Below are 21,331 nucleotides of genomic sequence, written 5' to 3' on the forward strand. Positions count from 1 at the left end.
GAGGTGGCTTATGGTAGAGAAATTAACATTAAATTATCTGGCAACAGAGCTGGTGGACATTCCTGCAGTCAGCATGCCAATAGCGCTCTCCCTCAAAACTTGAGACATCTGTGGCATTGTGTTGTGTGACAAAACTGCACATTTTAGAATGGCCTTTTATTATCCCCAGCACAAGGTGCACCTGGGTAATAATGATAATGCTGTTTAATCAGCTTCCTGATATGCCACACCTGTCAGGTGGATGGATTATCTTGGCAAAGGAGAAATGCTCACTAACAGGGATGTGCACAACATTTTTGAGAAATAAGCTTTTTGGGCATATGGAACATTTCTGGGATCTTTTATTTCAGCTCATGAAACATGGGACCAACACTTTACATGTTGCGTTTATATTTTTGTTCTGTGTATAATAGTCTGAATAAGCACATAAGAAATGAATATGCCTTGTGGTCTTCAGTGTGCTTAAATTTTTTCTAAGTAAGAATACTTGATCAAAAAAATTGCACACAGCTAGTAGGTTCTTGTCAGAGAATGTAAAGTGTGTTTTGAATCTGTCAGCTCAACTGATATGTTCCTGCTTTTCCAACAGGAGAACAGTGAGGAAGTGAGGACATTGCCCCCTCTACAGGTATGTTTGTGTACTGCACGTCACTGTCTGTATTACATTTACATTTTAGTCATTTAGCAGACGCTCTTATCCAGAGCGACTTACAGTTAGTGAGTGCATACATTTTCATACTGTATGTCTGGGCTCTCTCTCTGTAATGCCTATGTTTGTGTGTTTAACCCACAGGTGGCAGGGAGTGAGCAGCAGCCACCTGCAGCAGTGGAAAAAGTAAGTATTATAACGGATTTCTGAGTTTGGGTTCTGTAAAGGGTTTGTGCATTATTATATGTACATTATGAGGGCATTTGTTTTTTGTAAAGGAAGATATGCAGCAATATACTAGTGTGGTATTACTACACTGGTTTACCTGTTATGTTGATTGCATAAAAATATATGCTACATCCATTAAACACAAAGTTAAAGGGCCAATCCAGAGTTCAATAACAAAGCGGACACTCCACCACTTGTTTTAGTAAACAGCTGAGGGATGGGGCTTGAGAAATAGAACCACTCTCAAATTCATAGACAGAGCTGTGGATACAAGGACTGACCATCCATGATATCAAAATTGTAGTTTTAACCATGTTTCGAGGCTATACAGTGTTTGTTTACAATAGATTTACTTTGTTTACAAACATTGGAGTAAAACGAGCTTATATTTTGGGTTCCAACAGAAAAAAAAAAAATAATACATTGTATGGTCACAGGTGCAGTGAAATGTGTTGTTTTTACAGGGTGATAGGAGGCATTTATATGTTATATTCTTAAATAATAGTCAAAAAGTCCAAAACTTGCTGTTGCAACTGCAGATTGCCCCTTTAAGGTATAACGCTATGCACAGTTTCTGAGTAAGAGGTTGGGTTAGTGCCTGGTGTTGGGAGAGAAGGTCATTTTATTGTCATTTCCTGAACAGCGATAATGATATCATCTGTGGCATACAATCAAGTGTCATGTAAACAACGACAGGAAAGCACAATGTTAAGCTTCTATTATTCCTGGCCAGTTATGAGGTTGAGAAAGTAACACATTATGGGTGGCAGGTAGCCTAGCAGTTAGAGCATTGGGCCAGTAACCAAAAGGTCACTGGTTCAAATCCCTGAGTCGACAAGGTGAAAAATCTGTTGATGTGCCCTTGAGCAAAGCACTTAAATCTAATTTGTTCTAGGGGCAAGGTACTACTATGACTGACCCTGTAAAACAGCACCTGTATGTGACAATACACACAGATATTGTAAGTCGCTCTGGATAAGAGCATCTGCTAAATGTAAAAAATATTAATGGTTAGAATTTGAAACACTTCCACATTGCTTCTGGACAGTGGCACCCACTCTCTCTCCCTTTTGTGCAGCCTCTCTCCAGGTCCTCTTTCTCCCAGCTGTCTCTCCTTTCTCGCTCCTCTCTTTCTTCTCTCTCTCTGTTCCAGCCGTGCATGGCCTTGCCGCCTCACCCCTCCTACCTCTTTCTCTGTCTGAGCTGTGGTAGCCCTCCAGTATGTCTGTCATCACTCTCTACCACAGGCTGCAATGGGACTGGGGTGGGACTGGGGAGAGGAGGTTTCTGGGGGATTGTTTCGTCTTGTGTTCTTTTGATTGTGCTTGCGTGCATGTATGTGTATATGTGTGTGTGTGTGTGTGTGTGTGTGTGTGTGTGTGTGTGTGTGTGAGTGTGTGTGCACGTGCCTGTGTGTGTGTGTGTGTGTGTGTGTAAGAGGAGCACACACACTCCCCTGGAGCAGATGGTTATTAAACTTGATCAGGGAATTGAAACACCAGAGACAAGGAGTGCGTCAGTCACAGATGGATGGGATTGTAGGATTGTCTCCTGAGGTTTGGGAGCTCTCCTTTCCTTTCCTCTCTTCTCCTAATGCAGCCGAGCCAAACCGCAGGAGAAAACTCTCCCTCTATCACTTCCTCCATCCTTACCCAAGACACATCACAAATCTCTGCCCAACCCATGTCAATATCCCAATGCACAACCCCACCCTTTTATTACATCTGATTGGTCTGAGAGACAGAGATTCTATGTTTTAACAAATGGTTTGTTTTGTAGAATTCAGGTTGTCAATTGTAACTGCACAAATAGCTTAGTGACGCAGACGTCTGGCAGGGGTATTTGCGGCTGATAGTTGTTTGTGAGATCGGGAGAGGGGACTGATTTGGTGCTTCTGATGTAGTTGTATTTGGTGCTGCTGCTAGAGTGGAGGGTCTTAAGCTGTCGATAAGAAAGGGAGTACGAGAGAGAGGGAGGGCGAGAGAGAGGGAGGACGAGAGAGGGAGGACGAGAGAGAGGGAGGAGTACGAGAGAGAGGGAGGGCGAGAGAGAGGGAGGACGAGAGAGGGAGGACGAGAGAGAGGGAGGACGAGAGAGGGAGGACGAGAGAGAGGGAGGAGGGCGAGAGAGAGGGAGGACGAGAGAGAGGGTGGACGAGAGAGAGGGAAGGCGAGAGAGAGGGAGGAGTATGAGAGAGAGGGAGGAGTATGAGAGAGAGGGAGGAGTATGAGAGAGAGGGAGGAGTATGCGAGAGAGGGAGGGCGAGAGAGAGGGAGGACGAGAGAGAGGGAGGACAAGAGAGAGGGAGGAGTATGAGAGAGAGGTAGGGCGAGAGAGGGAGGACGAGAGAGAGGGAGGGCAAGAGAGAGGGAGGGCAAGAGAGAGGGAGGACGAGAGAGAGGGAGGACGAGAGAGAGGGAGGACGAGAGAGAGGGAGGGCGAGAGAGGGAGGAGGACGAGAGAGAGGGAGGACGAGAGAGAGGGAGGACGAGAAGGAGGGAGGACGAGGGGGGGGGGGAGACACCTTGAGATTGTTGATTAGGAGGACAGAGAAATATGGCAAAGAGGTCGAATAATGAAGGATTCAATTTGGGTGGAGTGTAATGTCACTGTATATGTACTGGAAGCATTCCATCAAACCTTTCTATAACATAAAGACATTTGGTTCAGGTAGAAGAAGTGTTATAGATAAAATTATGCATATGAATCTGACTGTTCTTTCCTGTTCCCCCAGCAGGCTGAGTTGAAGCAGGATGTAGAAGTAGATGCTCCACAGGAAAAGCCAGTCCTCCTGTCCTACAGACCTCATCCCAGAGCTGGCCCTTCCAACCTGAGGCTGGGTACCACACTGTCCTCTATCCCCAAGAGCATCACCATCACCCCATCTCCTGTACCCAGCTCCACTCCATCCCCTGTCCCCACTGTCACACAGTCTCCTGTCCCCAAGACCATAACCCCTGTCCCTACCATAACACAGTTTTCTGTCCCCAAAACCATCACACCGTCCACTGTCCCTAGCATCATAACACCATCCCCTGTAACCAACAGTGTCACACCGTCTCCTGTCCCCATCAGTGTCACACCTTCTCCTGTCCCCAGCAGTAATGCCATCAGAGATGCTCTAGAAAAGGGCACTGCCAAAGCACACGCCACAGAGAAGACCATCACACAGTCCCCTGTTCCTAGTCCCATCACACTGTCCCCTGTTCCTAGTCCCATCACACAGTCCCCTGTTCCTAGTCCCATCACACTGTCCCCTGTCCCTAGTCCCATCACACTGTCCCCTGTACCTAGTCCCATCACACTGTCCCCTGTTCCTAGTCCCATCACACTGTCCCCTGTCCCTAGCCCCATCGTACTGTCCCCTGTCCCTAGCCCCATCACACTGTCCCCTGTCCCCAGCTCCACTCCATCCCCTGTCCCAAGCTCCACTCTGTCCCCTGTCCCAAGCTCCACTCGGTCCCCTGTCCCAAGCTCCACTCGGCCCCCTGTCCCCAGTACCACCTGGTCCCCTGTCCCCAGTACCACCTGGTCCCCTGTCCCCAGTACCACCTGGTCCCCTGTCCCCAGTACCACCTGGTCCCCTGTCCCCAGTACCACCTGGTCCCCTGTCCCCAGTACCACCTGGTCCCCTGTCCCCAGTACCACCCGGTCCCCTGTCCCCAGTACCACTCGGTCCCCTGTCCCAAGCTCCACTCGGCCCCCTGTCCCCAGTACCACCTGGTCCCCTGTCCCCAGTACCACCCGGTCCCCTGTCCCCAGTACCACCCGGTCCCCTGTCCCCAGTACCACTCGGTCCCCTGTCCCCAGCTCCACTCGGTCCCCTGTCCCCAGCTCCACTCTGTCCCCTGTCCCCAGCTCCACTCTGTCCCCTGTCCCAAGCTCCACTCGGTCCCCTGTCCCCAGTACCACTCGGTCTCCTGTCTCTAGCATCTATACACCTTCCCCTTTCTACAGGACCATCACTCCATCCCCTGTGGTTAGCAGCACGGCCATAAGAGAAGCTCTGAAGAAGAGCACCGCCAAAACACGTGCTCCAGAGAAGACCACTGTCACTCCGCTGTCCGTTACAACCAGACCCCACCCCCAGGAGCCAGCTGAGCCCCACCCCCAGGAGACGCCCAGCAGCAGAGGTAAAATAGTAGAGCAGCATGGGAGATTGAGTCCCCATCACATTACAATGCTGAGCTGAATATATTGAGATTATTGTGAATGATTATTGTGGGAGAAACAGATTCTGGCCACAGAATCCAGAAGCATGTAGACACCAGGGCACCTGCACATTTTTAACACAATGTTAATTAAGTTATGACAGGCAGTTCTCTTCCCTGCCACCTGGGGGCTATGTGAGAAGGATTATCTGACTTTGAAGCACTTTCACCTGGTGTGTTGTTATAATGGACAGTTCATGGTTCTGCTTCAGACCCCTTCAGTGTAGGTTAGGTTCTTACTGTGGTTAGCGAGCGGGATTTTTTTCCCCAGCCCAGCCCAGTGTCCTAGCCAATCACTGCCTCAGCCCACTGGAATCTTTATGAACTGGCAGACTAAAAGCAGGCCAGCCTTAGGGGGATGAAACCAGTTTGACTGTGATTGTGTCATGGTCACACATCCGCTCGTCTCTCTCTCTCTCTCTCTCTCTCTCTCTCTCTCTGTCTCTCTCTCTCTCCCCCTCTCTCTGTCTCTCTCTCTCTCTGTCTCTCTCTGTCTCTCTCCGTCTCTCTCTCTGTCTCTCTCGCCCTCTCTCTCTCTCTCTCCCCCTCTCTCTCTGTCTCTCTCTCTCCCCCTCTCTCTCTGTCTCTCTCTCTCCCTCTCTCTCTGTCTCTCTTTCTCTCCCTCTCTCTCTGTCTGTCTCTCTCTCTCCCCCCTCTCTCTGTCTCTCTCTCTCTCTCCCTCTCTCTCTCTTTCTCACTCCCCCGCTCTCTGTCTCTCTTTCTCGCTCTCTCTGGGAAATCTCTCTCCCCTTCCTATGTCTCATTGTCTGTAGTTCTCCACAGTCCCTGTAACATGACTTGTATCAGTGTATGATTGTGATTAGATATCTTACGTCTCTGACCCTCACATATAGTTTTCATGGCTTTGCCCTTGTAGTTGATTGCTTTGTGGCAGCTTATCTATTTTTCTTGTTGCAAGAAATGAGTTCTTTTGGCCTCCCCTTTTCCATAGAATTCCTCAGTATCTTAGGTTGTCTAGTTTTCCCTAACTGTCTAATATTAGGAGTGAGTTTAGTGTCAGTCTAATTAGCAGTGTTTGGACCGTGTTCCTCTAGCTGATCAGGATAGGCTGGTGGTTTTGATCAGAGGCCCACATCCCTGCTCAACAGACAAGTGGCCTAGTTCACAAACCAGAGCGACAGACAGGGAGCTAGACCAGCACCACCCAGTGGACGACTGATCACACTGCAGTCAGTCCTCTACCAGAGTTAGTAGGAACAACATTTCTACCTCTATAGTCTCCCCTGGCTGGATATATACTAACCTTACAACGAGGTGAAGAATTGTGTTTTTTTGTCTTGGCTGAGGTACCTGTAATTCAGGTAGAACGTATAGAGACCGTTCAAGTCAACATGTAGAGGCCTTATGCATAGCAGCGGGAAGTAGTTTGGGGGTTGGGGTGCTAACATGGGGGGGGGGTGCAGAAAAATGTCCCATGCTGAAGACGTCTATATCGGCCTGCTAATACAGGACTAGTAAATGCCAAGTGCACTACTTTTGTAAGAGAAAAAATAACTAAAGGTATTTCAGTATTTACCAGCATTTGTAACTTGAGTCTGATAATTATCTGAACAAAACAGTTAATCTGATAATACTTGTGGAATATAAAAATACTTACTTGATATATGTTTTCCAGTTTCTTGAAATACTTTGCAAATGCAACATATTTCTATGTGAAAACTTCTTACAGGTTTTGGTTTTTCCATTTATGTTTTGAGGTTAGACTTTAGCATGAATAGACTCTTTGCATGAATAGCGACATTTTTTGTTTTTTTGCTGGGTATCGTAACAAAAAGTGGGCTCATCCGGGATATAGTCTCCCATGAGTATGGTAGTCGCTCTAATCACCTACTCTGAAGCTCTGCTGTGCCCATATATTTCATTCGTATAATGTGGAACTCAAGACTGATCTAATTTCTGTCTCCATTGTCGTTGGAGTGAAGGGGGTCTCATTCATTTTGGGAAACGATTTGGCTGGAGGGAAGGTCGTGCAAAATCCTGTCGTTTGTAAGGAACCCAGAGTAGAGGAACCTGATGGGTTATCAGAAAAGTGCCCTAGAGTGTTCCCAGCATGTGCTGTTACACATGCTATGTCTAAGAAAGTCGCCTGTAGCAAGTCTAGTGTTGAGAAGGATGTCCGCGATCCCACCATGGTCGGTCTGTCTGAGACATTTATGGGTGATCCTGATATTCGCTAAACCTGAGTTGACCTCTCCTTTGAAAACCCCAAAGGTGAGCGAGTTTGTAGGACCCGCTGAAGGAAAAGAGGGTCCCTACAGTTGACACTTCGATGTCTAAGAAGCAGCTGATTGCGGAACAGAGTAAAGATGTTTCCCTCTCCCCTCTCTTTGCTGAGATACATCCAGAGGAGGAGTTTGATGAAGTTTGTGTGGGTTACTTTGACAGAGATGGTGTTCTAATGAGGAAATGGCGTTCTCGCGCCACTTCTGGGCAAGACGATTGGCCCAGTGTATCTCAAATTGTCGTTCCAGTTATGTTTCGACAACAGATATTGAGGTTGGCTTACAATGGTAGTATGGCAGGCCATTTTGGGGTCAACAAGACGTATGACCGTATCTTGCGTAACTTCTTCTGGCCTGATCTGAAATAGGATGTTGTGTCTTACTGTAAATCTTGTCGCGTTTGCCAGCAGTTTACCTGTTGCACCTTTTTAGCCTATTCCTGCTTTTGACTAACCTTTCAGCAGGGTTCTGGTGGACTGTGTTGGTCCTTTGCCCAAAGCGAAGATTGTTAACCAGTTTCTCTTAACCATCATGTGTGCTGCCAGTCATTTCCCTGAGGCCATTCCACTGAGGAAAATCACAGCTCAGAGTATTGTTAAGGCCTTGTTATTGTTAAGAAATTATTTTCAACGTTTGGACTTCCGCAGGTAGTGCAGTCGGACCAAGGTTCAAATTTCATGTCAAAGGTCTTCCAGCAAGTGCTAAAACAGTTGGGTGTAACTCATTGCCCCTCTAGTACCTACCACCCAGAGTCTCAAGGTGCTCTTGAGAGATTTCATCAGACTTTGAAGTCTATGTTAAGAGTTTACTGCTTTGAGTTTGAGGAACACTGGGATGAAGGGGTCTTGTGCTGTTTGCAGCTCGGGAGGTTGATAAGGAATCCCTGTTTTAGTCCGAATGAACTCATGTTTGGACATCAACTTAGAGGTCCTTTGTGTTTTCTAAGAGAGAGGTTGTTGCAGGGTGAGACCTTTTAAAAACAAAAACAAATCTGGTGAAGCACGTTGGCACTTATTTTATTTTTTTACAGATTGCACCGCGCCTGTGAGTTTGCCAGTGAGAATCTGAAGAAGGCGCAAACGAAAATGAAAGTTTGGTACGATCGAAAGGCCTGAAACCGCACTTTTGATGTGGGTGACCAAGTCCTGGTATCGTTGCCCGTTCTTGGTTGACCGTTGCAGGCTCGCTTTTCAGGCCGTTTCCCGATAGTGAAAAAAATTGGTAATCTAGATTACATCATCGCCACACCTTAGCGCAGGAGAAAAACCAAGCTGTGTCATGTCAATATGTTAAAACCATACTTCACCTGCTACAATCGGGCAGCGAAGTTGGTGTAAACTGGTAGTGACGTTCTGCCTGTAGCCGCTGCTGTCACCATTGACTATAGTCATGAGGAAATCCCAATACACCCTGTGCCGGTTGGATGGTTGAGTAACTCAGAGATTCTAGAAAACCTTTATGTATTTTTGGCAAACTTGTCTCTGGAGGAAAAAGGCGACATTGTTGCACATTATCATGGTTTATTCTCGGACGTGCCAACGCAGACAAATGTACTAGAGCATGACATTGACGTTGGGGACTCTGCCCCAATCAAACAAATTCTACTGAGGAAAATCACAAGAGGAAAGTTACTACGGATATTGCAGGAGTTTCCCCTTGAAATCATACATGTCCGTGGTAAGGACATCTTGGTTGCTGATTGTCTCTCAAGGGTGGGCATTCAATAAGTTTTGCGTTTAGCCCGTGTTTTTTTCCTTATTGGAGATGAGTATTGTTTTGGTTGGGCTCGTTCCAAGGGGACGAGAGTTATCGAAGCGTACGTGAGTTTTTCAAAACTTGGGAGCTTTAGGCAATTATAGAAAAAATAAATAATAATAATATATATACATATATTTACAAAATATAAAAGTGTGTTTTTTCTTATTTAATTGTTGACAGCCATTAAACACCATGTTTTTCCATTGGAGAAGGTGACGCATTTAAGTAGCGACGTATTTAAGTTGTTGGTGTTGTTTTCTGTTGGTGGTCAGCAAACTTGTCCAACAAAAATATAGGATATATTTGTTGTCTTAAGGGGGAAGGTGTTACAGGTTTTGGTTTTTCAATTTATGTTTTGAGGTTGGACTTTAGCACGTATAGCTCGTTAGCACGTAGGGCGCACCAATTGGTGTCACCTCATTAGTCAGTATGTGTTACACCTGTGCTGGTTGCCTTCTCGTTAGTGGGAAGGTGTTTCACCTGTGCTGGCCCAGGTGCTATTTAAGAGTGGTTGGCCCAGTGCTCCAGTTGTCTTGATAGATGCGGAGGGTTAACACCTTTAGTTGTCTTGATAGATGCGGAGGGTTCACACCTTTAGTTGTCTTGATAGATGCGGAGGGTTAACACCTTTAGTTGTCTTGATAGATGCGGAGGGTTAACTCCTTTAGTTGTCTTGATAGATGCGGAGGGTTAACACCTTTAGTTGTCTTGATAGATGCGGAGGGTTCACACCTTTAGTTGTCTTGATAGATGCGGAGTGTTAACACCTTTAGTTGTCTTGATAGATGCGGAGGGTTAACTCCTTTAGTTGTCTTGATAGATGTGGAGGGTTAACACCTTTAGTTGTCTTGATAGATGCGGAGGGTTAACACCTTTAGTTGTCTTGATAGATGCGGAGGGTTAACACCTGTAGTTGTCTTGATAGATGGGGCGGGTTAACACCTTTAGTTGTCTTGATAGATGCGGAGGGTTAACACCTGTAGTTGTCTTGATAGATGCAGAGGGTTAACACCTGTAGTTGTCTTGATAGATGCGGAGGGTTAACATCTGTAGTTGTCTTGATAGATGCGGCGGGTTAACACCTTTAGTTGTCTTGATAGATGCGGAGGGTTAACACCTTTAGTTGTCTTGATAGATGCGGAGGGTTAACACCTTTAGTTGTCTTGATAGATGCGGAGGGTTAACACCTTTAGTTGTCTTGATAGATGCGGAGGGTTAACACCTTTAGTTGTCTTGATAGATGCGGCGGGTTAACACCTGTAGTTGTCTTGATAGATGGGGCGGGTTAAGACCTTTAGTTGTCTTGATAGATGCGGAGGGTTAACACCTTTAGTTGTCTTGATAGATGCGGAGGGTTAACACCTGTAGTTGTCTTGATAGATGCGGAGGGTTAACACCTGTAGTTGTCTTGATAGATGCGGAGGGTTAACATCTGTAGTTGTCTTGATAGATGCGGCGGGTTAACACCTTTAGTTGTCTTGATAGATGCGGAGGGTTAACACCTTTAGTTGTCTTGATAGATGCGGAGGGTTAACACCTTTAGTTGGCACTCCCTATTTTGATTTCTAGACATACCTTTTTCTGATTTAGTTTTGCTCAACTTTTTGGTGTGCTTCCTGTCTTTAAGTTTGTTGTGGGATTTTATTTTGTTTGCCTCTTATTGGGCAAATTTAGTGGGCGCTCATGGTCGGTGTCTTTTAGGTCCCAGTTGTTGTTGCTATGCAACTTTCAGTGGACACCCCCATGCGTGTCTTTTAGAACCCCTCCTAAAACCCCACCTGTTTTGTTTAGTTGTTGTCATTGACCCTTTGTTAGTTCCCCCTTCTGTTTGAGTGACATTTTTGGTTTTCTTGCTGGGGAACGTAGCAAACTGAAATGGTCTATAGATAATTTTTCCATTTTAGTAAATGCTTTTATCCAGAACAACTTACAGCAGTGAGTGCATATATTTTCGTACTGGTCCCCCGTGGGAATGATTAACACTCAACACAACAAAAAACCCTAGAGTATTTAAATTGTAGTAAATTTGACTAAATTACTAACTTCAAATGTACCAAGTATAATATATTATACTTATAAATATTATCGACATAAAAATAAAACAGTCATCCAAAATGTGACTAGAGGACAATATTCAAAAAGTATTTCAAAACCCACACAAGGTAGGCTATTTGACTTACAACGATTCTTACTTATGTAAAAATGCAAACAACTATTCAGAGACTATTTCAAAATGTATGTAACCTCTCTCAATAAGATGCAGTACAGACCAGGCCTGACACAAAATGTAGAAGTAGTAGCCTACTTTGACAATTCAGTGAATGCAACAAGTATTAGATAGAGACAGATAGAGAGAGAAGACACAAAACACAACTGTTCCACAGACCAAAGATTTGTAGGACAAATTCAAATTTCACACTGTCACTTCAGTGTTTGCAGTTAGCCTACAACATGTCATAGAACCCCTGCCATTGTCACTTTAGGCCCAGGCTGTGTGGTACAAGGGTGAATGGTGGGACTTAGGGCAGACACGCCATGGAAACGTTGGCTCCCCTCTCGGGTGTGCTCTCCCTCTTCATCCTCTCCCTCCTCTTCCTCCTCCTCTCACTCTCCCCATGTTCTGCTCCCTCCACTTTTTTCTCCCTCTTCCTCTCTCACTCCTCTTCCTCTCTCACTCCTCTTCCTCTCTCCCTCCACTCTCCTCTCACTCCACTCCACATCTCTATACCTCCAATCATCTCTAACTCCTCTTCCTCCCTGCATTTTGCTGCTGAGCCCTAACTCTCCACATCACTTCCTTTGCTTTCACTGACCTAGAGGATCAGAGTAACAGAGGGAGAGGAGATGAGCAACAAATAGGATCCAATTGTGGTCAGGAACATAATCTCTCTCTCACTATCTCTTCCTTCCTCTCTTTCTACTTCTCAACTATGCACACACTCTTTTCCTAATAAGGGGTTTCCATAATAAATTGTGTGATACAGTTACACGCCTCCCAATTCCACACACACATACTCTCTCTCTCCTCCAATCAACTCTTGCTTTATTGCCTGACAGACTAACTACAGAGTTTGCCAATGTTAGCTGATTAGTTACGAAGCTGGGACAGTTTCCAAATGAATTGCATCAGTAGAAACAGGACAAAACAAGCAATGTAAACAAATATCCAACTCATATGAGCTCCACTGCGTGGGCATCTACTACCCTAACATGATAGCTAAGCTGTCAAATAATAGGAAAACGAGGCTATGAATATCTGCACCTAGCAAACACGACAAACATTAACCTAAGCCCAACAGATAAACACAAATTACTCTAGCCTTCATTTCGGTGGCTAGGTACAGTGCATTCGGAAAGTATTCAGACCCCTTGCCTTTTCCAGATTCTGTTACGGTACAGCCTTATTCTAAAATTGATTTAAAAAAGAATAATCCTCAGCAATCTACACACAATACCCCATAATGTCAAAGAGAAAACACGTTTTTAGAAATGTTTGCAAATGTATTACACATAAAAAACAGATACCCTATTTACATAAGTATTCAGACCTTTTGCTATGAGACTCAAAATTGAGCTCAGGTGCATCCTGTTTCCATTGATCATCCTTGAGATGTTTCTAGAACTTGATTGGAGTCCACCTGTGGTAAATTCAATTGATTGGACATAATTTGGAAAGGCTCACACTGTATAAGGTCCTACAGTTGACAGTGCATGTCAGAGCAATAACCAAGCCATGAGATCGAAGGAATTGTCCATAGAGCTCCGAGACAGGATTGTGTCGAGGCACAGATCTGGGGAATGGTACCAAAAAATTTCTGCAGCATTGAAGGTCCCCAAGAACACTGGCCTCCATCATTCTTAAATGGAAGATAATTTGGAACCACCAAGACTCTTCCTAGAGCTGGCCGCCCGGCCAAACTGAGTAATCGGGGGAGAAGGGCCTTGGTCAGGGAGGTGACCAAGAACTCGATGGTCACTCTGACAGAGCTCCAGAGTTCCTCTGTGGAGATGGTAGAACCTTCCAGAAGGACAAACATCTCTGCAGCACTCCACCAATCAGGCCTTTATGGTAGAGTGACCAGACGGAAGCCACTCCTCAGTAAAAGGCACATGACAGCCCGCTTGGAGTTTGCCAAAAGGCACCCAAAACTCTCAGAAAATGAGAAACAAGATTATCTGCTCTGATGAAACCAAGATTGAACTCTTTGGCCTGAATACCAAGCGTCACGTCTGGAGGAAACCTGGTACCATCCCTACGGTGAAGCATGGTGGTGGCAGCATCATGCTGTGGTGATGTTTTTCAGCGGCAGGGACTGGGAGACTAGTCAGGATAGAGGCAAAGATGAATGGAGCAAATTACAGAGAGATCCTTGATGAAAACCTGCTCCAGAGCGCTCAGGACCACAGACTGGGGCAAAGGTTCACCTTCCAACAGGACAACGACCCTAAGCACACAGCCAAGACAACACAGAAGTAGCTTCGGGACAAGTCTCTGAATGTCCTTGAGTGGCCCAGCCAGAGCACGGACTTGAACCCGATCGAACATCTCTGGAGAGGATAGCTGTGCAGCAACGCTCCCCATTCAACCTGACAGAGCTTGAGAGGATCTGCAGAGAAGAATGGGAGAAACTCCCCAAATACAGGTGTGCCATTACGGAGTGTAATAGTGTTTAATACCATATAGCTAGCCTATTATCATAATTCATTGTGTCATAGCCAAGAAGACTCGATGCTGTAATCGCTGCCAAAGGTGCTTCAAAAACGTACTGAGTAAAGGGTCTGAATACTCATGTAAATGTGATATTTCAGGTTTTTATCTATTTATAAATTAGCAAAAATTTCTACAAACTTGTTTTTGCTTTGTCATCATTATTGTGGGGTATTTCTAACAGTCTTGAAGGAGTTCCCAAATATGCTGAGCACTTGTTGGCTGCTTTTCCATCACTCTGCAGTCCAACTCATCCCAAGCTTCATGGTGGGAACCACACATGCGGAGATCATCCATTCACCTACTCTGCGTCTCACGAAGACACAGCGGTTGGAACCAAAAATCTCAAATTTGGACTGATCAGACCAAAGGACAGATTTCCACAGGTCTAATGTCCATTGCTCGTGTATCTTGGCCCAAGCAACTATTTTCTTCTTATTGGTGTCCTTTAGTAGTGGTTTCTTTGCAGCAATTCAACCATGAAGGCCTGATTCACGCAGTCTCCTCTGAACAGTTAATGTTGAGATGTGTCAGTTACTTGAGCTCTATGAAGCATTTATTTGGGCTGCAATCTGAGGTGCAGTTAATTGCCGATTTCTGAGGCTGGTAACTCTAATGAACTTATCTTCTGCAGCAGAGGTAACTCTGGGTCTTTCATTCCTGTGGCGGTCCTCATGAGAGCCAGTTTCATCATAGCGCTTGATGGTTTTTGCGACTGCACTTGAAGAAACTTTCAAAGTTCTTGAAATGTTCCATATTGACTGACCTTAATGTCTTAAAGTAATGATGGACTGTCGTTTCTCTTTGCTTATTTGAGCTGTTCTTGCAATAATATGGACTTGGTCTTTTACCAAATAGGGCTATCTTCTGTATACCAACCCTACCTTGTCACAACACAACTGATTGGCTCAAACGCATTAAGAAGGAAAGAAATTAACCTCTCTTGATTACAACCAAATTATGACAAATGTACTATATTACGTATTGGATCACTAAAAAATACAATTTTTACATTACCATGTAGTTTACCAATAAAATGGTCTGATGGTGATGTGGATATACTCGGAATACATATCCCAAAGGAAATAAATGATCTCACTTCAATACATTTTAATAGAAAGTTAGCAAAAATAGATAAGATCTTACTACCATGGAAAGGAAAATACCTGTCAATTTGTGGAAAAATCACCCTGATTAACTCTTTAGTATTATCCCAGTTTACCTATTTGCTTATAGTCTTGCCTATGCCTAGCGAACAGTTTTTTAAATTATATGAGAAAAAAATATTCAATTTTATTTGGAACAGCAAGCCAGACAAAATTAAAAGGGCCTATTTATATAATGAATATGAATTCGGAGGACAGAAATTATTAAATATTAAAGCATTAGACCTATCACTAAAAGCTTCAGTCATACAAAAGTCCGAACTGGTTCTCAAGCAAATTAGTAAGATTGTCTCACCCAATGTTCAAGAAAGGCCTTTTTCCCTTTATTCAGATTACAACAACTCATTTTCAGTTATTTGAAAAGGAAATCATCTCCCAAATATCACTATTTCTAAAACAAGCCATAGAAAGTTGGTTGCAATTTCAATTTAATCCTCCAGAAACGACAGAACAAATAATGCAACAAATATTGTGGTTAAATTCAAATATACTAATTGACAAAAAACCTTTATTTTTTGACAGAATGTTTAAAAAAGGTATAATCTTCGTAAATGATATCATCGGTAGGACTGGTGGAGTTATGTCGCACATGCAGCTAACAAAAACATATGGAAATGTCTGCTCTACCCAAAATTACAACCAAATAATTGCAGCCTTACCTCAAAAGTGGAAGAGGAAAGTGGAAGGGGGAGAAAGTAAGGAACTGGTCTGTCGGCCTTGCATTAAAGAACATAATTGGTTAAGGAAAACTGTGATAAATAAAAAAGTATATCAGTTTCACTTAAGGACCAAAGGATTGACAGCCGTCCCATTTAGATTGCAAAATAGTTGGGAAGAGATTTTTGACGTACCGATCTCATGGCATAGTGTTTATGAACTGACACGCAAAACGACACCGGATTCAAAAATTAGAATCTTTCAATTTAAAATATTATATAAAATTCTTGCTACCAATATAATGTTATTTATATGGGGGATACAATCTTCCCAGCTCTGCAGATTTTGCTGTGAAGAGACAGAATCATTAGATCATTTGTTTTGGTTCTGTCCATTTGTAGCTTGTTTTTGGACACAGGTTCAGGAATGGCTAAAGGATTGCAATATTTACCTGGAGCTAACCTTGCAGATAGCATTACTGGGTGATCTGAAAAGTCATAGTCAATCGATCAATAATATAATAATACTTTTAGCAAAAATGTTTATTTTTAATTCACAATCTGTAGAAGCAATGAGAATAGAAAGGTTCAGAACTTTTGTAAAACATCACAGTACAGTTGAAATATATATGGCAAATAGAAATCCTATATGGATGGTGTTAAGAGATAGATGGGAGGTATTGAATGGAGTTGAAGGATGGGACTAATAACAAATAACAACAAATAATAACAAGATAACTAATAATGTAAGCATACTGTGTCCATAATAAGTATATAGGTTGTATGTTGGGAGCTTTTGGGAAAGAGCACAGTTAGAAAGATATGGCATATAGAAGCAAACCGGATGGACATCATGAAAATAATCGGAAAGGTTGAGAGTAGAAGAAGTTCAGGAGCAAAAAAAACAACTAATAAAATATAATTATTGTAAAATTGACTGTGTCCATAAGGTGTAGATAGTAAGTATAGGCTGGAAGTAGAGGCCTGGGCATTGTTGTTCACTAATTTACCCCAAGTAGGGAAAGGATGGCGGGGTTGAAAAGTAATAAAGGGGAGTATATATATAAAAAACATGGGGGATTGGAAGTGATGCAGACAATTACATTGATAGAAGTTACAATCTATCTGCAATATTAAGCTGATCTACCCCCATAAAAAAAAAAAGAAGGAAAGAAATTCCACTAATTAACTTTTAAGAAGGCACACCTGTTAATTTAAATGCATTCCAGGTGACTACCTCATGAAGCTGGTTGAGAGAATTCCAAGAGTGTGCAAAGCTGTCATCAAGGCAAATGGTGGCTACTTTGAAGAATCTCAAATATTAAATATATTTTGATTTGTTAAACACCTTTTTGGTTACTACATGATTCCATATGTGTTATTTCATAGTTTTGATGTCTTCACTATTATTCTACAATGTAGAAAATAGTACAAATAAAGAAAAATCCTTGAATGAGTAGGTGTGTCCAAACCTTTGACTGGTACTTTTGACTGGTGTGTGTATATATATATATATATATATATATATATACATATATACTACCATTCAAAAGTTTTGGGTCACTTAGAAATGTTCTTGTTTAGTTTTTTGTCCATTAATATAACATCAAATTAATCAGAAAAACAGTGTAGACATTGTTAATGTTGTAAATGGCTATTGCAAAAAAAAAGCCATATCTCAGACTGGCCAATAAAAATAAAAGATTGAAATGGGCAGTCTGAGATATGGCTTTTTCTTTGCAACTCTGCCTAGAAGGTCAGCATCCCGGAGTCGCCTCTTCACTGTTGACGTTGAGACTGATGTTTTGCGGGTTTAATCAGCACAACAATTTTCAGCTGTGCTAACATAATTGCAAAAGGGTTTTCTAATGATCAATTATCCTTTTAAAATGATAAACTTGGATTAGCAAACATAACGTGCCATTGGAACACAGAACTGATGGTTGCTGATAATGGGCCTCTGTACGCCTATGTAGATATTCCATTAAAAATCAGCCATTTCCAGCTACAATAGCCATTTACAACATTAACAATGTCTACACTGTATTTCTGATCAATTTGATGTTATTTTAATGGACAAAGAAATTGTTTTTCTTTTGAAAACAAGGACATTTCTAAGTGACCCCAAACTTTTGAACGGTAGTGTATATATATATATTTATATATATATACAGTGGGGAAAAAAAGTATTTAGTCAGCCACCAATTGTGCAAGTTCTCCCACTTAAAAAGATGAGAGAGGCCTGTAATTTTCATCATAGGTACACGTCAACTATGACAGACAAATTGAGAAAAAAAAAGTCCTGAAAATCACATTGTAGGATTTTTTATGAATTTATTTGCAAATTATGGTGGAAAATAAGTATTTGGTCACCTACAAACAAGCAAGATTTCTGGCTCTCACATACCTGTAACTTCTTCTTTAAGAGGCTCCTCTGTCCTCCACTCGTTACCTGTATTAATGGCACCTGTTTGAACTTGTTATCAGTATAAAAGACACCTGTCCACAACCTCAAACAGTCACACTCCAAACTCCACTATGGCCAAGACCAAAGAGCTGTCAAAGGACACCAGAAACAAAATTGTAGACCTGCACCAGGCTGGGAAGACTGAATCTGCAATAGGTAAGCAGCTTGGTTTGAAGAAATCAACTGTGGGAGCAATTATTAGGAAATGGAAGACATACAAGACCACTGATAATCTCCCTCGATCTGGGGCTCCACGCAAGATCTCACCCCGTGGGGTCAAAATGATCACAAGAACGGTGAGCAAAAATCCCAGAACCACATGGGGGGACCTAGTGAATGACCTGCAGAGAGCTGGGACCAAAGTAACAAAGCCTACCATCAGTAACACACTACGCCGCCAGGGACTCAAATCCTGCAGTGCCAGACGTGTCCCCCTGCTTAAGCCAGTACATGTCCAGGCCCGTCTGAAGTTTGCTAGAGTGCATTTGGATGATCCAGAAGAGGATTGGGAGAATGTCATATGGTCAGATGAAACCAAAATATAACTTTTTGGTAAAAACTCAACTCGTCATGTTTGGAGGACAAAGAATGCTGAGTTGCATCCAAAGAACACCATACCTACTGTGAAGCATGGGGGTGGAAACATCATGCTTTGGGGCTGTTTTTCTGCAAAGGGACCAGGACGACTGATCCGTGTAAAGGAAAGAATGAATGGGGCCATGTATCGTGAGATTTTGAGTGAAAACCTCCTTCCATCAGCAAGGGCATTGAAGATGAAACGTGGCTGGGTCTTTCAGCATGACAATGATCCCAAACACACCGCCCGGGCAACGAAGGAGTGGCTTCGTAAGAAGCATTTCAAGGTCCTGGAGTGGCCTAGCCAGTCTCCAGATCTCAACCCCATAGAAAATCTTTGGAGAGAGTTGAAAGTCTGTGTTGCCCAGCGACAGCCCCAAAACATCACTGCTCTAGAGGAGATCTGCATGGAGGAATGGGCCAAAATACCAGCAACAGTGTGTGAAAACCTTGTGAAGACTTACAGAAAACGTTTGACCTGTGTCATTGCCAACAAAGGGTATATAACAAAGTATTGAGAAACTTTTGTTATTGACCAAATACTTATTTTCCACCATTATTTGCAAATAAATTCATAAAAAATCCTACAATTTTCCTCATTTTGTCTGTCATAGTTGACGTGTACCTATGATGAAAATTACAGGCCTCTCTCATCTTTTTAAGTGGGAGAACTTGCACAATTGGTGGCTGACTAAATACTTTTTTCCCCCACTGTATATGGAACTACTCCAAAGAGAGCTAGGCAAACAGAGAGAGACAGCCATGGTTTCATCGGTGTGTACATTATGTATTTTTTTGGGGTTGTACTTAATATGACTGTGATATGTGGTTGTCCCACCTAGCTATCTTAAGATGAATGCACTAATTGTAAGTCACTCTGGATAAGAGCATCTGCTAAATGACTAAAATGTAAATGTAAAATGTTTGGGGAGTCTCCCATATGCCTTTTGGCGAACACCAAACGTGTTTGCTTATTTTTGTCTTTAATCAATGGCATTTTTTCTGGCCACTCTTCCGTAAAGCCCAGCTCTGTGGAGTGTACGGCTTAAAGTGGTCCTATGGACAGATACTCCAATCTCCGCTGTGGAGCTTTGCAGCTCCTTCAGGGTTATCTTTGGTCTCTTTGTTGCCTCTCTGATTAATGCCCTCCTTGCCTGGTCCGTGAGTTTTGGTGAGTGACCCTCTCTTGGCAGGTTTGTTGTAGTGCCATATTCTTTCCATTTTTTAATAATGGATTTAATGGTGCTATGTGCAATGTTCAAAGTTTCTGATATTTTTTTATAACCCAACCCTGATCTGTACTTCTCCACAACTTTGTCCCTGACATGTTTGGAGAGCTCCTTGGTCTTCAAGGTGCCGCTTGCTTGGTGGTGCCCCTTGCTTAGTGGTGTTGCAGACTTTTGTGCCTTTCAGAACAGGTGTATATATACAGTGGGGGAAAAAAGTATTTAGTCAGCCACCAATTGTGCAAGTTCTCCCACTTAAAAAGATGAGAGAGGCCTGTAATTTTCATCATAGGTACACGTCAACTATGACAGACAAAATGAGGAAAAAAAATCCAGAAAATCACATTGTAGGATTTTTAATGAATTTATTTGCAAATGATGGTGGAAAATAAGTATTTGGTCAATAACAAAAGTTTCTCAATACTTTGTTATATACCCTTTGTTGGCAATGATACAGGTCAAACGTTTTCTGTAAGTCTTCACAAGGTTTTCACACACTGTTGCTGGTATTTTGGCCCATTCCTCCATGCAGATCTCCTCTAGAGCAGTGATGTTTTGGGGCTTTCGCTGGGCAACACGGACTTTCAACTCCCTCCAAAGATTTTCTATGGGGTTGAGATCTGGAGACTGGCTAGGCCACTCCAGGACCTTGAAATGCTTCTTACGAAGCCACTCCTTCGTTGCCCGGGCGGTGTGTTTGGGATCATTGTCATGCTGAAAGACCCAGCCACGTTTCATCTTCAATGCCCTTGCTGATGGAAGGAGGTTTTCACTCAAAATCTCACGATACATGGCCCCATTCATTCTTTCCTTTACATGGATCAGTCGTCCTGGTCCCTTTGCAGAAAAACAGCCCCAAAGCATGATGTTTCCACCCCCATGCTTCACAGTAGGTATGGTGTTCTTTGGATGCAACTCAGCATTCTTTGTCCTCCAAACACGACGAGTTGAGTTTTTACCAAAAAGTTATATTTTGGTTTCATCTGACCACATGACATTCTCCCAATCCTCTTCTGGATCATCCAAAAGCACTCTAGAAAACTTCAGACGGGCCTGGACATGTACTGGCTTAAGCAGGGGGACACGTCTGGCACTGCAGGATTTGAGTCCCTGGCGGCGTAGTGTGTTACTGATGGTAGGCTTTGTTACTTTGGTCCCAGCTCTCTGCAGGTCATTCACTAGGTCCCCCCATGTGGTTCTGGGATTTTTGCTCACTGTTCTTGTGATCATTTTGACCCCACGGGGTGAGACCTTGCGTGGAGCCCCAGATCGAGGGAGATTATCAGTGGTCTTGTATGTCTTTCATTTCCTAATAAATGCTCCCACAGTTGATTTCTTCAAACCAAGCTGCTTACCTATTGCAGATTCAGTCTTCCCAGCCTGGTGCAGGTCTACAATTTTGTTTCTGGTGTCCTTTGACAGCTCTTTGGTCTTGGCCATAGT

General features: G+C 43.3%; 1 protein-coding gene across 1 annotated transcript in view; it reads left to right on the top strand.

Annotated features, from left to right (window-relative positions):
- Positions 1-267: 267 nt before the first annotated feature.
- LOC311117499 (uncharacterized protein) overlaps positions 268-21,331 on the top strand; it is a 32,555-nt gene continuing 11,491 nt past the window's right edge. The window contains exons 1-3 of the mRNA XM_084192422.1: positions 268-628; positions 794-835; positions 3,612-5,010. Coding sequence (XP_084048548.1) covers positions 569-628; positions 794-835; positions 3,612-5,010 — 1,501 coding nt within the window. The 5' untranslated portion in view covers positions 268-568. The remainder of the gene's footprint in view (positions 629-793; positions 836-3,611; positions 5,011-21,331) is intronic.

The sequence above is a fragment of the Coregonus lavaretus genome (genome assembly GCF_964263955.1).
Source record: "Coregonus lavaretus genome assembly, contig: HAP1_SCAFFOLD_5984, whole genome shotgun sequence".
Lineage (NCBI taxonomy): Eukaryota > Metazoa > Chordata > Actinopteri > Salmoniformes > Salmonidae > Coregonus > Coregonus lavaretus.